Below are 16,145 nucleotides of genomic sequence, written 5' to 3' on the forward strand. Positions count from 1 at the left end.
GGAGTAAGACCCTTAACTGTATAGGCCATTGCAATGGTCATTCTTATCCAGCGGGCTATAGTAATTTTTGATGCTGCCTGCCCCCTATTTTGGCCTGCATACTGGACCAGAAGACTGTCGGATTTTCGCAGTCCTTTTGTGGCTTCCAGATAGCCAAGTATACATCTGAGTACATCCAGATGGTGGAAACGTCTTTCTTTTGAAGATTTTGCCCCTGCGCAGAAGGTGGGTAAGGAAATCTCCTGTTGGCAGTGGAATTTGGAGAAAACCTTTGGTAAGAAGGAGGGTTCATGTCTCAATATAATTCTGTCGTCAAGGATGGTTAGGTATGGAGGTCTGCATGAAAGAGCGTGGATCTCCCCCACTCTCCTGGCTGAGGTGATAGCTATAATAAAAGCGGATTTAAAGGACAGCAACCTGAGGGGGATTGACTCCAGGAGGTTCAAAGGGATGGTCCATAAGGACGGAAAGGACCAAATTAAAGGTCCCAAGGCGGAACCGTAGATCTAATAACTGGATGAAGTCTGCTGGCTCCCTTTATGAACCTTTTGACCACAAATCTGCCAATCTCATATCCAGGAAGGCACTAAGGGCTGAAATCTGGACCTTTATTGTACTGACACGAAGACCTCTATCTAGCCCCTTCTGAAGGAAGTCTAGAATTACCGTCATATCTGGGGGAAGAGTGGGATTCCAGGATTCCTTGGCAAATGAAAGGAAGGTTTTCCAAGTTCTCCAGTAGATATCGGAAGTTACTTGCTTTCTGCTAGAGAGCAGGGTGGAGATAACTGCATCCGAGAAGCCCTTGGACTTCAAAATGGAGCGCTCAAATTCCATGCTGTCAATTTTAGTTGGCTGATTGCCGGATGCCAGGCTGGGCCCTGATGGAGGAGGTCCGGAGACTGAGGAAGGGTCCAGAAGTCCCCCTTGGAGAGGTTCAGGAGGGAGAACCAAGGCCTTTTGGGCCAGTATGGTGCCACTAAGATGACATGGGCTCGTTCCTCTATTATTTTTGCCAGAACCTTTGGTATGACCTAGAAAGGAGGAAACGCATAGAGCAGACCCAATGGCCATGGACCCGCTAAGGCCTCCACTCTCACCAGGAGGTCCTTCGCCAAGAGAGAATAGTAAAGGTCCACCTGTTTGTTCTTTTGGGAAGCAAAGAGGTCTATTCTTGGGACTCCCCATCTGCTGCAAATGTTCTGGAACACCGCTTTTTTGAGGCTCCACTCCCCTGGCCAAATTCTCTTCCTGCCCAGGAAGTCTGCCAGTGTGTTCTCGCCCCCCTTTACCCGCGGTTATGGACTGGATGTTTGACCACGGTTATGGACTGGATGTTTGACTCTGCCCAAGAAAAGATCTGAGATGCTATCTGACAAAGGGAACTGCTTCTTGTGCCCCCCTGCTTGATATACCACCGTGGTGGAGTTGTCGGAGAGGATTTTTAAGTTTTGTCCTCGGATGACTAGAGCCAGGGCTTTTAGGGCCAAAAACACGGTCAGAAGCTCTTTGGCGTTTGAAGAAAGGGGAAGGGTCTCTGCATCCCAGGACCCCTGTAACAACTGACCCGGACAATGGGCTCCCCGTTGTTACCACTATCTGATTGGAGAGCATCCAAGGGACCCCCTTGACTAAGTTGCTTTCGTTCAGCCACCACCGCAAGGAGAGTTTGACCCCTGGAGGTAAGGTAACTGCCTTTTCCAGGGAGAAGATGCTTTTGTTCCACTGTTTTAGCATGAATTCTTGAAGTGGTCTCCCGTGAGCCTGGGCCCATCTCACCGCAGGAATCGTCAAAGTCATGAGTCCCAGAATTTTCATAATCCTTCGGAACGTGACCTTTCTCTGGCGTGAAAAGACAGAAATCTTTGGACTTGATGTCCCGGATCTTTTGTTCTGGAAGAAAATAGGTCATTTGGCTGGAATCCAGAAGAATACCTAGAAAGATCATCTTTCGGCTGGGTGATGCGATTTTTCTAGATTTAGTTTCCAACCTAGGGATCTTAAGGTCTCCAGGACGAACTTCACCTGTAACTGCAACTGAGTCTGGGAGGCTGCTGTAATGAGAAAATCGTCCAAATCAGGTATGAAGTTTATCCCCTCCTGGTGGAAAAAAGCTGAGATTTCTGCAATAATCTTTGTGAACACTCTGGGTGCTGAGGCCAGGCCAAAAGGTAACACCTGAAACTGGAGAAGACGCTCTCCCTTGAAAATGGTGAAACGTAGGTATTTTTGATGTTTCTGATGGATCGGAACATGGTAATATGCGTCCGCCAGGTCGAGTGTTACCATGGAGCAGTCCTGTGTTAAAAGTTTCACTGTAGATCTTACCATCTCCATTTTGAACCTTTTGTATTTTATATACTTGTTGAGGAGCCTTAGATTGATTATTGCTCTGAAGGAGCCATTGGGTTTTTTTACGAGAAAAATTGGGGAGTAGAATCCTTCCTTCCTGGTCTGCTGGAACTGGAACCACCGCTCTTTTTTTCTAACAAAAGAGAAATCTGAGACTCTAGGAGATTGTGATCCGACTTCAATCTTTTGTTTAATACAAATCTGTCTGGAGGGAGAGTGCAAAATTCCAGCTGGTATCCCTGACGGATTACGTCTAGGACCCAGGCTGAGTTTGAGATCTTTTCCCAGGAAGGGACAAACTCTTTCAATCTCCGCATCACCGGGCTCATGGCGTCATTGGGAGGACTGTTTTGCAGACTTATCCTGAGAGGAAGAGGAAATTCCTACCTCTCCCCTTTGAGGAGTGCCAAGAACAAGAGGGATCCTTTTTTCTACAGTCCTGTCTACCCTTTCTTTGGGGGCAAAAGGAACGATGCTGTTGGAAGAACCTGGACTCTGGCGGAAACCCCTTTTTTCAATCAGAGCCCTTTTCCAGAACGTAGTCTAGGACTGAACCGAAAAGACGATCTCCTTCACAAGGGATACTGCAGAGTTTATTTTTTGAAGCGGTATCGCCTGACAAAGAGCGTAACCAGACTGACCGCCTTGCCATATTTGAAAGAGCCGCTGACCTAGCTGATAACTTTACAAGATTGGCAGACGCATCTGCCAGGAAGTTAGAGGCCAGTTTCAAAACCGGCAAGGAGGCCAGAATATCCTGTCTGGGGGTGTCAGAGACCAGGTGCTCCTCCAGCTGAGAGAGCCAGAGCTAGCCGTATAGGTGGCAGCTATGCTAGGTCTCAACATAGCAGTATTGTATTCCCAAGTTTTTTTAAGTACGAATTCACACTTTTTATCCATAGCATCTTTTAATAAGCCAACATCTTCAAAAGGCAAGGCTGCCTTTTTAGAAATTTGCGCAACAGGGGCGTCAACCTTTGGTGTTTTATCCCAAAGAGCCGAATCTTCCTCGCTAAAAGGGATATTTCCTTTTAAAGATTTTTGAAGTACCGGCCCTTTTTTCTGGGTCCTTCCACTCGTCCCGTATAAGCTTTCGGATTCTGTCATGGATGGGGAACACTCTCCTCTTCCTATCAGCCAGCCCTTTGAAGATCTGATCCTGAACCGACTGACTGTCTAGATTCCTCAATATTCAGAGTTAATCTTATCGCTTTCAAGAGACCGTCAGTGTCTTCTACTGAGCATAACAGACCGCTGACCTCCTCATCAGGAGGATCCTGAGTCAGACGAATCATTAAAATAGTCGTCCTCCATATCCCATTCTATCTGGGGCTCCGTGACCATTTTAGAAGTAGAAGGTTTTTGGGAAAAGGACAACATTTTTGCTTCCACTGCTGAACTCACTTCTTCTCTTATAATGGATCGTAAATTTTCCACTAGAAAAGGGGAATCTTCAGCCATTATTTTGTCCATAAATTTTTGGCAGATAGGTTTTTTGCTAAGTGCTGCCAGATGCTTTTTGCAAATAGCACATTTTTTCTTCTGTGCAGATTCCCCACTCCTTCCGGTTTCTTTATTCTGAAAGTACAAAAAGAGAGCAGGGGCTCTTTAGTGTAGGGGGAAGGAGTGGGGTAACCGTCACCAGGATAAACAAGAAAACAAAATCCCACAGGTGATAGCATAAAATAAAACTACTCCAGAGGAGGAGGCTTACCGGACTGGGGGCCTTAGGGGCATCAGAAGGCTTCTCCTGCTGCAGAGACATGATGAGGAATTCACTGTTGCTCTGCTGGAGACACTCTGCGGCGTTTTTCAGCTTCCCGCTGCCAAATTTGAATCATTTCCTGGTCACATGACCTGCCGGCGCGTCACGTGACAGGATCTTGCGAGATCCCGCGCACCGTCCGGGGGCTGCCTGAAGTCAGGACTTACGGCACAAACACGCAGTGGGAGCCGTATCTCGCCCCCAGCGTCCGCCGCTCTGCCACAGCCCTCCTGCAAAGCAGAGAATACTCACCGCAGGCTGGGCGCATGGAACTTTGGCAGGAGGGAGCCTGCACGCTTTCCACTCATCCCAAGGGACAGGAAACGACTGGAGAAGGTAATGGGGAGGAGGCATTTAAACTTCTGCTTTCTACGTTGTTTCCTGTCCCTGGGGGCAGGGTACCCTCCTGCTGAAGTGCCGTTGTGGGAGGCGTACGGAAAAAATAAATACTGGATCAGTTTTTCCGGATGACACCGGAGAGACGGATCCGGTACTCCAATGCATTTGTCAGCCGGATCCGCAAACAAATACTATCCGTTTGCATATGGGTTTCCGGATCCGGCAGGCAACCGAACTGCCTGCCGGAATCCTCTAATGCAAGTGTGAAAGTACCCTAAGATAGGAAAAAGGGATCCAGATCTATGTCCTAAATTCAGGGCACCTAAAGCAGATTGCCATGTAAAATTATACCGAAGTCCCAAATTTTGTAGATGTTGGAGACACATACTTCATTTTCCTACAAGTTCTTTGGGTAAGCTATTCCCCTGGACCCAAGGTTGTGTATGATTTTGCAATTTCTATGAAAAACTACACTGACACAAAGTTGCACGAAGACGACTGTGTGTATTAAGTGCTAAGTGGCATTTTGACAATGTACCAGGTATGGGTATTATTTGGACACGTAAAAACTGTCCTGGCTATAAGATGTGCAAAATGTCCAAGCACCCTTGACAGCAAAAGGGTTAAAGAAGACTTCCTGCAATACAAACTTATTCCATATCCACAGAATAAGGCATAAAAATTGGATTGGTGGAAGTCCAACTGCTGGTACCCCGACCAATCACAATAACAGGGATCAACACAAATAGAAAAGCAGGTCGAGCATGTGTGCTATTCGCTCCCCAGCAATCTCAGAGTGAATGTCAACATGCACATTTGTGTTAACAGGACCCCTGCTCTCGTAATCAGCGGAGGTCCCAACATTTAGAAACCCCTTGAATTAGTTTTCCTGGTCACCTAAACTCTCTACAGTATTGTTAGTTTTAGCATATGACAGGAGAAGCAAAACTATTTTCTTACCATTCGGTCCTAACGAAGTCCTAAGAGTGTTCGCGACAGCTTTAGCAGCCATAATGTGAGACTGAAATATAAAAGGAAATCATTCAACACGCAATTAGGACAGATATGACATCCTTTAAAAACATGGCATATGCAGATATGATCAAGCTAGCAAATCATAACCTCTGCATGTTCACATGGCATTTAGGGCACAGTTACACTAGGTCAGTGATGGCGAACCTTTTAAAGGCAGAGTGCCCAAACTGCAACCCAAATCCCACTTATTTATTGCAAAGTGCCAACAAAGCAATTTAACCTGAATACTATAGTCCAATATAGTATATCCTCTATGTACTTTATTATTTAGCTATAATAGCCTGCCTACATTCAGTGCACAGTCAGTGCTGTTCATAGTGCGCCTGCGCTGATGAATGGCAGGAAAATACTAAGGCATATTGTACACCATAGACTTTTTCCAGAGTGCGGGTGCCCACAGAGAGGGCTCTGAGTGCCGCCTCTGCCATAGGTTCGCCATCACTGCACTAGGTGAACGACGTGTTATGGCCAGGATAGCATATTCAAGCAAACTGCAGATTGATATAATTTTGCGGGAAAAGAATAAGCAAAAATGTTTTTTTTTTGCTTTTTTTTTTTTAAAGGGGTGTCTGGTTTCTTTTTCTGGTGGGGCATGCCTGAAATAAAACAAAAATACATATTACTACTGTATTTACCTAGCAGGTCCCGCTCAGGTTTTCCCAACTGGGCTCTATTGACCAGACTGCAGTGGTGATGTCACGTTGACCACACATGACCACTGCAGCAAATTACCAGCCTCAGTAGTGCACTGCTTGAGGTCCATGATTGGCTGAAGAGGTCATGTGTTGTAGACGTGACATCACTGCTGTGGCATGGTTGACAGAGCCCAGCTGGGAAAACCAGTACTGCATTGCAGATTCTGTTAGGTCAGTAATAGTTTTTTCCCCCCCCCCCCCCCAGGCATGTCCCAGGATCTGGCCAGTTTTTCCCCCTGAAACTTGACAACCCCAATGCTCTTTGAGTTCAGCTGTAAACAGGGGTCATCTTATTAGTGACTAACAGCTAACTCTGAATAAGAGCTCCTGCACACGACCAAATGTATTTTGCAGTTTGCAAAAAACACATCTGCAAAAAATACAGATTACATCCGCGTGCACTCTGTATTTTGAGGAACGGAACAGCTGGCCCCTAATAGAACAGTACTATCCTTGTCCATAATGCAGACAATAGGACGTTCTATTTTTTTGGTGGAACGGACATGGAATGCACACAGTAAGGCCTCATGCACACGACCGTATTTTTTGGCGGTCCGCAAAAACGGGTCCCATTTTGCCGTGATCCGTGACCGTTTTTTCGTCCGTGGGTCTTCCTTGATTTTTGGAGGATCCACGGACATGAAAAAAAAAAAAAAGTCGTTTTGGTGTCCGCCAGGCCGTGCGGAGCCAAACGGATCCGTCCTGAATTACAATGCAAGTCAATGGGGACGGATCCGTTTGACGTTGACACAATATGGTGCAATTTCAAACGGATCCGTCCCCCATTGACTTTCAATGTAAAGTCAGGAGTTAATATACCATCGGATCGGAGTTTTCTCCAATCCGATGGTATATTTTAACTTGAAGCGTCCCCATCACCATGGGAACGCCTCTATGTTAGAATATACTGTCGGATTTGAGTTACATCGTGAAACTCAAATCCGACAGTATATTCTAACACAGAGGCGTTCCCATGGTGATGGGGACGCTTCAGGTTAGAATATACTAAAAGAACTGTGTACATGACTGCCCCCTGCTGTCTGGCAGGTGCTGCCAGGCAGCAGGGGGCAGCCCCCCCCCTGTAGTTAACACATTGGTGGCCAGTGCGGCCGGCCCCCCTCCCTCCCCTGTAGTTAATTAGTTGGTGGCCAGTGGGCCTTCTCCCCTCCCTCCCCCTCCTAATTAAAATCTCCCCCCTATCATTGGTGGCAGCGGAGTGTACCGATCGGAGTCCCAGTTTAATTGCTGGGGCTCCGATCGGTAACCATGGCAACCAGGACGCTACTGCAGTCCCGGTTGCCATGGTTACTCAGCAATTTGTAGAACCATTATACTTACCTGCGAGCTGCGATGGTCTGCGTCCGGTCGGGAGCTCCTCAAACTGGTAAGTGACAGGTCCGGCCGGGAGCTCCTCCTACTGGTAAGTGACAGGTTATGTCACTTACCAGTAGGAGGAGCTCCCGACCGGACGCAGACCATCGCAGCTCGCAGGTAAGTATAATGGTTCTACAAATTGCTAAGTAACCATGGCAACCGGGACTGCAGTAGCGTCCTGGTTGCCATGGTTACCGATCGGAGCCCCAGCGATTAAACTGGGACTCCGATCGGTACACACCGCTTCCACCAATGATAGGGGGGAGATTTTAATTAGGAGGGGGAGGGAGGGGAGAAGGCCCACTGGCCACCAACGAGTTAACTACAGGGGAGGGGGGGGGGGCCCACTGGCCACCAATGAGTTAACTACAGGGGAGGGGGGGGCCGGCCGCACTGGCCACCAATGTGTTAACTACAGGGGGGGGGGGGGGGGGGGGGGGGGGGCTGCCCCCTGCTGCCTGGCAGCACTTCCCAGGCAGCAGGGGGCAGTCATGTACACAGTTCTTTTAGTATATTCTAACTAGAAGCGTCCCCATCACCATGGGAACGCCTCTGTGTTAGAATATACTGTCGGTTCTGAGTTTTCACGAAGTGAAAACTCAGCTTTGAAAAAGCTTTTATGCAGACGGATCTTCGGATCCGTCTGTATAAAAACTAACCTACGGCCACGGATGCCAATCTTGTGTGCATCAGTGTTCTTTCACGGACCCATTGACTTGAATGGGTCCGTGAACCGTTGGCCGTGAAAAAAAATAGGACAGGTCATATTTTTTTCACGGCCAGGAAACACTGATGCGGCTGCAAAACTGTGCATTTTACGATTTTTCCACGGACCCATTGAAAGTCAATGGGTCCGCGAAAAAAAAACGGAACACGGCACAACGGCCACGGGTGCACACAACGTTCGTGTGCATGAGGCCTAACTTCCATTTATTTTGCGGATCCATTGAAATGAATGGTTCCGCATACGGTCCACACAAGAAAAAAAAGGAGGAAACTGAAACAAGGGGCAGAGGGCCTAGTTAGGGCCTGTGCACGACCATATTTTTCATCTGTTTGCTATATGCATTTTGTGAAGATCACACAATGAACCATTCTTTTCTATGGTGCCATGCACACATGTGTAATTTATGGCAAACCCATGTGGCCATTCCGCAAATTATAGATCATGTCCTACTCTGGTCAGGACAAGGATTTTTATTTTTATTTTTTAAAGAAAAAAGCTAAGTGTAAGAAAAATGCAGCGGTCATATGGAAGGTATCTGTATTTTGCAGATCCATTGTTTGTGGACTGAAAAACCAAACAAACGTAGTCAACTGCAAAGGCCTTATAGGATAGACAAAGAATTTGTGGCCAAGCCCTCCCTTGCTGATTTCATTAACAGGGCCAGATAATGGCAAAGAAGCTCCGGTGAAACGGGAGCAATAGTGAGGCCCTTATTGCACCAAATGAGTAATTTGCATAATAGGAAAAAAGTTTAACTCGGGAATGAAGCCTCAGATCAACAAAACAAAAACAGCACATTAATCAGGAGAACCACAGCTATGTTTCTATGCAAATAGTTTGATAGAGAAGTTGCTGGTGTCAGATTCCCTTTAAAGCTAATGAATATGTATAGAATTCTGGCTTCTCACTCTCCTTCCCTCCCATTCCTTTGTTAAAGGGATTGGGCACTTTCTGGCTACTTGTGATTAGCGAGTATGTAAGATGACTAAACGGCACTAGCCAATATAGACTTTGGGGGTCATTTATGAAGCTGAAATATGCCTATATTAGGCATATTTCAGATGCAGATAGCAATCTGCGACTTCTCCCTGCTCACTCCAGCTCTAATAAAAGTGGGCGGAGAAGAAGACAGGACCATCTTACTCACTATTTTCTAAGCCTGTTTCAAGTGTAGAAAAAGGTCTAAATGTGAGGCCTCATGCACACAGCCGTTCCGTGCATTGGGGACCGCAATTTGGGTCCGTGATCTGTCCGCACCGCAAAATAGAACATGTTCTATTTTTTGGCAGTGCGGAGGCATGGAGAGAAACACCACGGAAGCACCAAGACAGATAAGAAGCTGTCTTACATTTAGAAGCCGCGGTGGTTTATAACTTTGGCGGGACCACCGCCAGCTTAGGGGTTTATTAAGACAAGCATCTAAAACGCTGGTCTTAATACATTTGACCCTTTGTGGATATTCTGTGCCTTTTGCTATATGTGAGAAGCCATGTCCCCTTGCTATGCAAATCTACTGTGCAGTCCACACAGAGGTCCTGTCCATAAAATGGCCGCTGATGGAGGGTCATGTGACCAGGCAAATCACCTCCAGTTGAGTGTGTCCTATTCAAACACTGTACCTGCACTAAACTCCCACTAGAACAAGTAGAGATGGCAGGTGCCGTGTACTTGATTAGATGACACATCACATGACCCTCCATCAGCAGCCATTTTATGGACAGGACCTAGATGTGTACAGCACAAAACACATTGTAAACAAGGAGGGTATACTAGGGTCCTTTTGCAGGTCCTGAAAGATGAAGAAAGACGACTATGCTGGCTGCGCGAACAAGTGGATGGGGCGAGTAAATATATATTTTTTAACCCCTCAAGCAACATTTTATTAGGCATTCTGTATTAAGAATGCTATTATTTTCCTTTATAACCATGTTATAAGGGAAAATGAACACCTAACCCAAACTTCAGTGAAGAAGTCCAGGTTTGGGTACCACATTCAGTTTTTTCTCACGCACATGCAAAATGTATTGCACTCGCGTGAAAAAACAAAACAAAAAAACTGAACATCAGAACACAATCGCAGTCAAAACTGACTGCAATTGCGTGCCTACTCACGCGGTTTTCTCGCACTGCATGTGGAGCAAATCCAGAACGCCTGTGTGAAAGAGGCCTTAGGGTGAATTGGATTTTACACTGTCCCTGCTGCCTGGTGCACAAAGCAGCAGGGAAATTACTATGACAGCCAGGGCTTCAGTAGTTTTCTGACTGCCATTGTAATCGATCGGAGGCTGCCACTGCATCACCAATGAATAGGAGGAATGAGGAGGGGTGGGGACCCTGTGGCCACCAAAGAGTACAATGTACAATACTGGGGAGAGAGAGAAATGGGCGTTATTGATGCCGGGTATGTGAAACGGCCGGCACCTGTAGCCTATATTTGTATTTAGGGGTAAATTATGTTCATTAGTGGGGCAGTAGCCACAGCCCCTACAATCCTCCTCACTGCACTTGTCACTCTAAAAGGTACTAGGCTGCGCAGTGTAGTATCAGTAAATAGCAAATCCCAGTATCGAATCGATCCGGGTCTAAAAGTATCGATTGGGTATTGATAGTTTGATACCTGGTGAAACCCTAGGGCATGCATTATGAAATATAGAAAATGGCACAGAATTTCAACAAAGACTATATTTGTAAGATGATTATATGGCACTTACTATAACATTGGTCAACAGTAACCAGAAAGTGGCCAAACCCTTTAAACTTGATGGATATATGGCTTTTTCCAACCATAACTCTATAAATATAGTAGCAGAATTTTGGTGGTCCACATTAGTGGTGGGCATGCTAGCTGAAGCTGTGTGTGACGTCAGATCCCTCCCAGTGCATGCTGGGAAGAAGAAGCAGCCTGTCTCCTGCGAACTCCATCAGCCAGCTGTGCAGGAAAGTTAAAGAGGTTGTCCGGGTTCAGAGCTGGGGCTCTCCAGTAAAACGGCGAGGGCAGAGCTAAAGCCCGCCCCTCAGAGCCGGTGACGTCACAGAACACACTGCCGGGCAGAAGTTACCGCCCGGCAGTGTGTTATTGAAAACAAAAGAGCCCGTGCCCTGCGCGATTTAGCGCAGGGCAAGGGAGCGCATAGGAGCATGAGATGCTCCGATGCTAGCCTCAGGGGGGCTGTCTGGGTGAAAATAAGGGTATGTCCGGGTTCAGCTCCGAACCCAGACAACCCCTTTAAGTAGCAGGGGCCCAAATCTACTGGAGGGTGGATGGCTATGGCATGGGGCTGATGGCGCTGGCTGAAGGACATGATGATGGTAGCAATGGCATAGGGTTGGGCGATATCAAAAATATTCCCACAATAACGATATTAAGAAATGTATTGTGATAATGATATATATCGCAATAAAAACCCATTTAAAAAAAACAAAAAGAAAAAAAACACTTTGGGCCACAAGGAGTCATTACACTGTATGGGGCAGCCACAAGGACACGTTATACTGACATATGGTGGCCCCCAATAAAACCATGTTTTGTGCCACCATACAGTAATGTCTTCTTGTTGGTCATAGATTTTAGTAAGGCTTTTGACACTGTCCCACATAGAAGACTTATCAAACTGCAGTCATTGAGCATAGACTCCCATATTGTTGAGTGGATTAGGCAGTGGCTGAGTGACAGACAACAGAGGGTTGTAGTCAATGGAGAACATTCAAAACAAGGTAATGTTACCAGTGGGGTTCCACAGGGATCTGTACTGGGACCGATTTTGTTTAATATCTTCATAAGTGATATTGCAAAAGGCCTCGCTGGTAAGGTTTGTCTTTTTGCTGATGACACAAAGATATGTAACAGGGTTGATGTTCCTGGAGGGAAACGCCAAATGGAAAAGGATTTAGGAAAACTAGAAGAATGGTCAGAACTCTGGAAACTGAAATTTAATGTGGATAAGTGCAAGATAATGCACCTGGGGCGTAAAAACCCAAGGGCAGAATATAGAATATTTGACACAGTCCTGACCTCAGTATCTGAGGAAAGGGATTTAGGAGTAATTATTTCAGAAGACTTAAAGGTGGGAAGACAATGTAATAGAGCAGCACGAAATGCCAGCAGAATGCTTGGATGTATAGGGAGAGGTATAAGCAGTAGAAAGAGTGAAGTGCTTATGCCGCTGTACAGAACACTGGTGAGACCTCACTTGGAGTATTGTGCGCAGTACTGGAGGCCATATCTCCAGAAGGATATAGATACTCTAGAGAGAGTTCAGAGAAGAGCTACTAAACTAGTACATGGATTGCAGGATAAAACTTACCAGGAAAGATTAAAAGGACCTTAATATGTATAGCTTGGAAGAAAGAAGAGACAGAAGGGATATGATAGAAACTTTTAAATACATAAAGGGAATCAACTCGGTAAAGGAAGAGAGCATATTTAAAAGAAGAAAAACTACCACAAGAGGACACAGTTTTAAATTAGAGGGGCAAAGGTTTAAAAGTAATATAAGGAAGTATTACTTTACTGAGAGAGTAGTGGATGCATGGAATAGCCTTCCTGCAGAAGTGGTAGCTGCAAATACAGTGAAGGGGTTTAAGCATGCATGGGATAGGCATAAGGCCATCCTCCATATAAGATAGGGCCGGGGGCTATCCATAGTATTCAGTATATTGGGCAGACTAGATGGGCCAAATGGTTCTTATCTGCCGACACATTCTATGTTTCTATGTCATGTACAGGGGAGGGACTCATTCTCTAATGCCTGATATTTCAGTGTGCAGTAGTCCGGTACAGCTTGCAGGCAGGCAGGAAGGAGTAGGCCAGAGACAGGGCCGCAGTAGAAGACACCCATGGTCACCGCCATAGACAGACATCTCACCTTTATTCACTTGTGTTAGGGCCGGCTGTAAAATATATATTAAGGTCTTTTTCCAATTGCAGGCGAAGTTGTGAACTCTGTGGGGATCATATTCTGTCTCGGAGTAACTTGAGACTTTCCTGCCACTTGCTCCTGTCCTACACTGCTCGGCGGCCTTGCTCATCATCTGATTCCGACGTCGGTAGGAAGAGACTTCATTATGGGAGCGAGGAGCCGCCGGGGGTGGCCGCTGCAGGCAGTAATTGTACTGGTGGTATGCAAACATTAAGGGGCAGGCAGCCGCGGATTTTGAAGCGGTCAGCGCACATGACGTCACAAAATACTGCGGTTATTAGGAAACAGCAATATCGCCGTTTCCCAATACCACGGTATATCGCCCAACCCTACAATGGCATGTGGTTGATGGCGCTGGCTGGGGGACACGGATGATGATGGCCATGTAATTTGTATACATACAGAAGAAAATAATTTATAGCGATATATCGCAATATAGATTTTAGGCCATATCACCCAGCCCTAGTCCACATAAAACTGACCCCTTTATGTAGCTTTTGAAAAAGTGATTACCTACAACCCACTAGGGGACCTTTGGCCCTTTCCAAGGCTTTACCTAAACATCTTTCACCTAACCTGTGGAATTTTAGCAGTACCAAGTATAACGGTCATGTATATTTTTTTTTTTTTGGAGTATTGGATTGTGGTGATTAATATCTTTGGTGGCCCTATTTCAACTTTTCACTGTGTATTCAATTACCCCTTAATTCCACAGTTTTGTTCCCTGTACTGCCTACTTTTACCTGTGCTTAAAGGGAACCTGTCACCAGGATTTTGTGCATAGAGCTGGGGACATGGGCTGCTAGATGGCCGCTAGCACATCTGCAATACCCAGTCCCCATAGCTCTGTGTGCTTTTATTGTGTTAAAAAAACGTTTTGCTCCATATGCAAATGAACCTGATGAGAGTCCTGTGTCCAGAGAGGAGTCCAATTTTCTGAGCGCAGCACCGCCCCGCGTCCTCCGAATCTCCTCCTTGCTGGCGTCACAGAGCTGGAGCGCCGAAATCTCGCGATGCGTGAGCTAGCGCATGCGCAGTGTCGGCATCATGTTCATTCCCTGTGCTGGCATCAGCACAGGGAACGAACTACGCATGCGCTAGCTCGTGCATCGAGAGATTTCGGCGCTCCAGCTCTGTGACGTCAGCCAGCAAGGAGGAGATTCGGAGGACGCGGGGCAGTGCTGCGCTCAGAAAATTGGACTCCTCTCTGGACACAGGACTCATATCAGGTTCATTTGCATATGGAGCAAAACGTTTTTTAACACAATAAAAAGCACAGAGCTATGGGGACTGGGTATTGCAGATGTGCTAGCGGCCATCTAGCAGCCCATGTCCCCAGCTCTATGCACAAAATCCTGGTGACAGGTTCCCTTTAAAATAGGGTTGCTAGGCATGGTCAGAGCACACAGAAGCAGGCTGCGTGCAGGCTCACATTACTGACAGCCAGAGACTGTAAGTAAATTATTAAATGTTAAATCTGTATTCAGCGCACTTCTGTATAGAGGCTGACTGTAGGGTTCCACCCCAATAGATATAATAAAATCAACAGCAGCCTTGATTTTATCACAAGACACAGAGGCTCATATTGCTTTACCTTTCTTTACTGAATCTACCATAGCAGCAAAGAAAAAAAATGGTACAACAAATGGAAACCATGGTAACAAAACTCCTCCCCTTATCCCAGTATATCAGTCCTTATCTGCCCGGTAGCAGCAAAGAAAGAGGAGGATCCCAGGCAGACAAGTACCTTCCAGCTCTGAACTTTTGGCTCAGGGTCTGGTATATCGTTTTAATTAGTTGTGATTTAACCCTTTATTCTTTCAGGGTTTTTGCTCTTCACAAGATTCTGTGTTTTCTCTCTCCTTATAATTTATTATTATTCTTCTGGGGTTTCCTGGTCTTCAATATCTATATATTTATGCGATTTTTCCCTACAGGTTTCCATCACTTCCTCTGACTTTTTTCCTTCCCTTGGTGTTCCTCGCGGCCCCTCTGCCCTCCTGGCGTGGGGCGCGCTACCTCCAGGTTTCCCCCTCTTGTAATCCACTCTATTTACCTTCGGTCGCCATTTCGCGCGCTCCGAATGTTGCTCTTCTCCGCCCGAGATCTCGCGAGACGAGATTTCGGGCGCCTTTTTTCTCTTTAGCTCCATCCGGCCTTTCGCAGGCTCCGCGATCTCGCAAGACTTCGGCATATTCTGGGATTTGCTGGTTTGAGCGCACCGGACAATCACCGCTATCGCCTGATTGTTGCGGTTGCTTGTATTTTCAATTTTAAGTGCCTTATTCCCCACTTACTGACATTACTGTTTGCGGGCTGGAGCTATATCTATACTTTCTCTTTTCTAGGTCCCTTTTTTTCTGCTGCTCTCTGGCTGGGGTGACAAACTCCTGCCGTTCCTTATACTATCATGTCCACTAGGAAAAACTCCATTGCCTCTGTAGCCCCTATTGATCCTTCCCCTGTAGGACAGGTCTCCCCTGCTGAGGATAGGAGGCCCGAGGTGCTGCACCCGGATGATCACAATTTGGCGCTGCAGCAATCTATATCAAATACTATCATCGCCGCCATGGGTTCAATGTCCTCTGCATTAACCCACTCTCTCGCAGGCCCTCATAGCCCTCCCTAATACCACTATTCAGGCCCGGCCCCACCTCCAGGGTCACTACAGTCTACCTCCAGAACGCCTCAGATTGATGGGCCTTCCCCATCCCATGATAACGCGCATCATTCGGGTAAAAGAGCCTGCACCCGCCAGACAGAATCCACGCAGGCATGGAAGACTGCCAGGTCATTACCCGAGCCAGTATCAGACTCTGATAGAGGAGGAGGTGCATGATAAGGAGGATGATCTGATTTATGATGAGGAGGATGATTTGGCGGATGTAGTCGTTGACCCAGCTATTAATATTTGCCCGGAACCCTTACAAAATTAGGGG

The 16,145-nt window shown here is 46.6% G+C and overlaps 1 protein-coding gene across 1 annotated transcript in view; it reads right to left on the reverse strand.

Moving 5' to 3' along the window:
• The window catches only part of CCT5 (chaperonin containing TCP1 subunit 5), a 147,724-nt gene that overhangs the window by 121,038 nt on the left and 10,541 nt on the right, over positions 1–16,145 (reverse strand). Inside the window, exon 2 of the mRNA XM_040431690.1 lies at positions 5,417–5,477. Within this exon, the coding sequence (XP_040287624.1) occupies positions 5,417–5,477 (61 nt within the window). The remainder of the gene's footprint in view (positions 1–5,416; positions 5,478–16,145) is intronic.

This window comes from Bufo bufo, chromosome 5 (assembly GCF_905171765.1).
Source record: "Bufo bufo chromosome 5, aBufBuf1.1, whole genome shotgun sequence".
Taxonomy (NCBI): domain Eukaryota; kingdom Metazoa; phylum Chordata; class Amphibia; order Anura; family Bufonidae; genus Bufo; species Bufo bufo.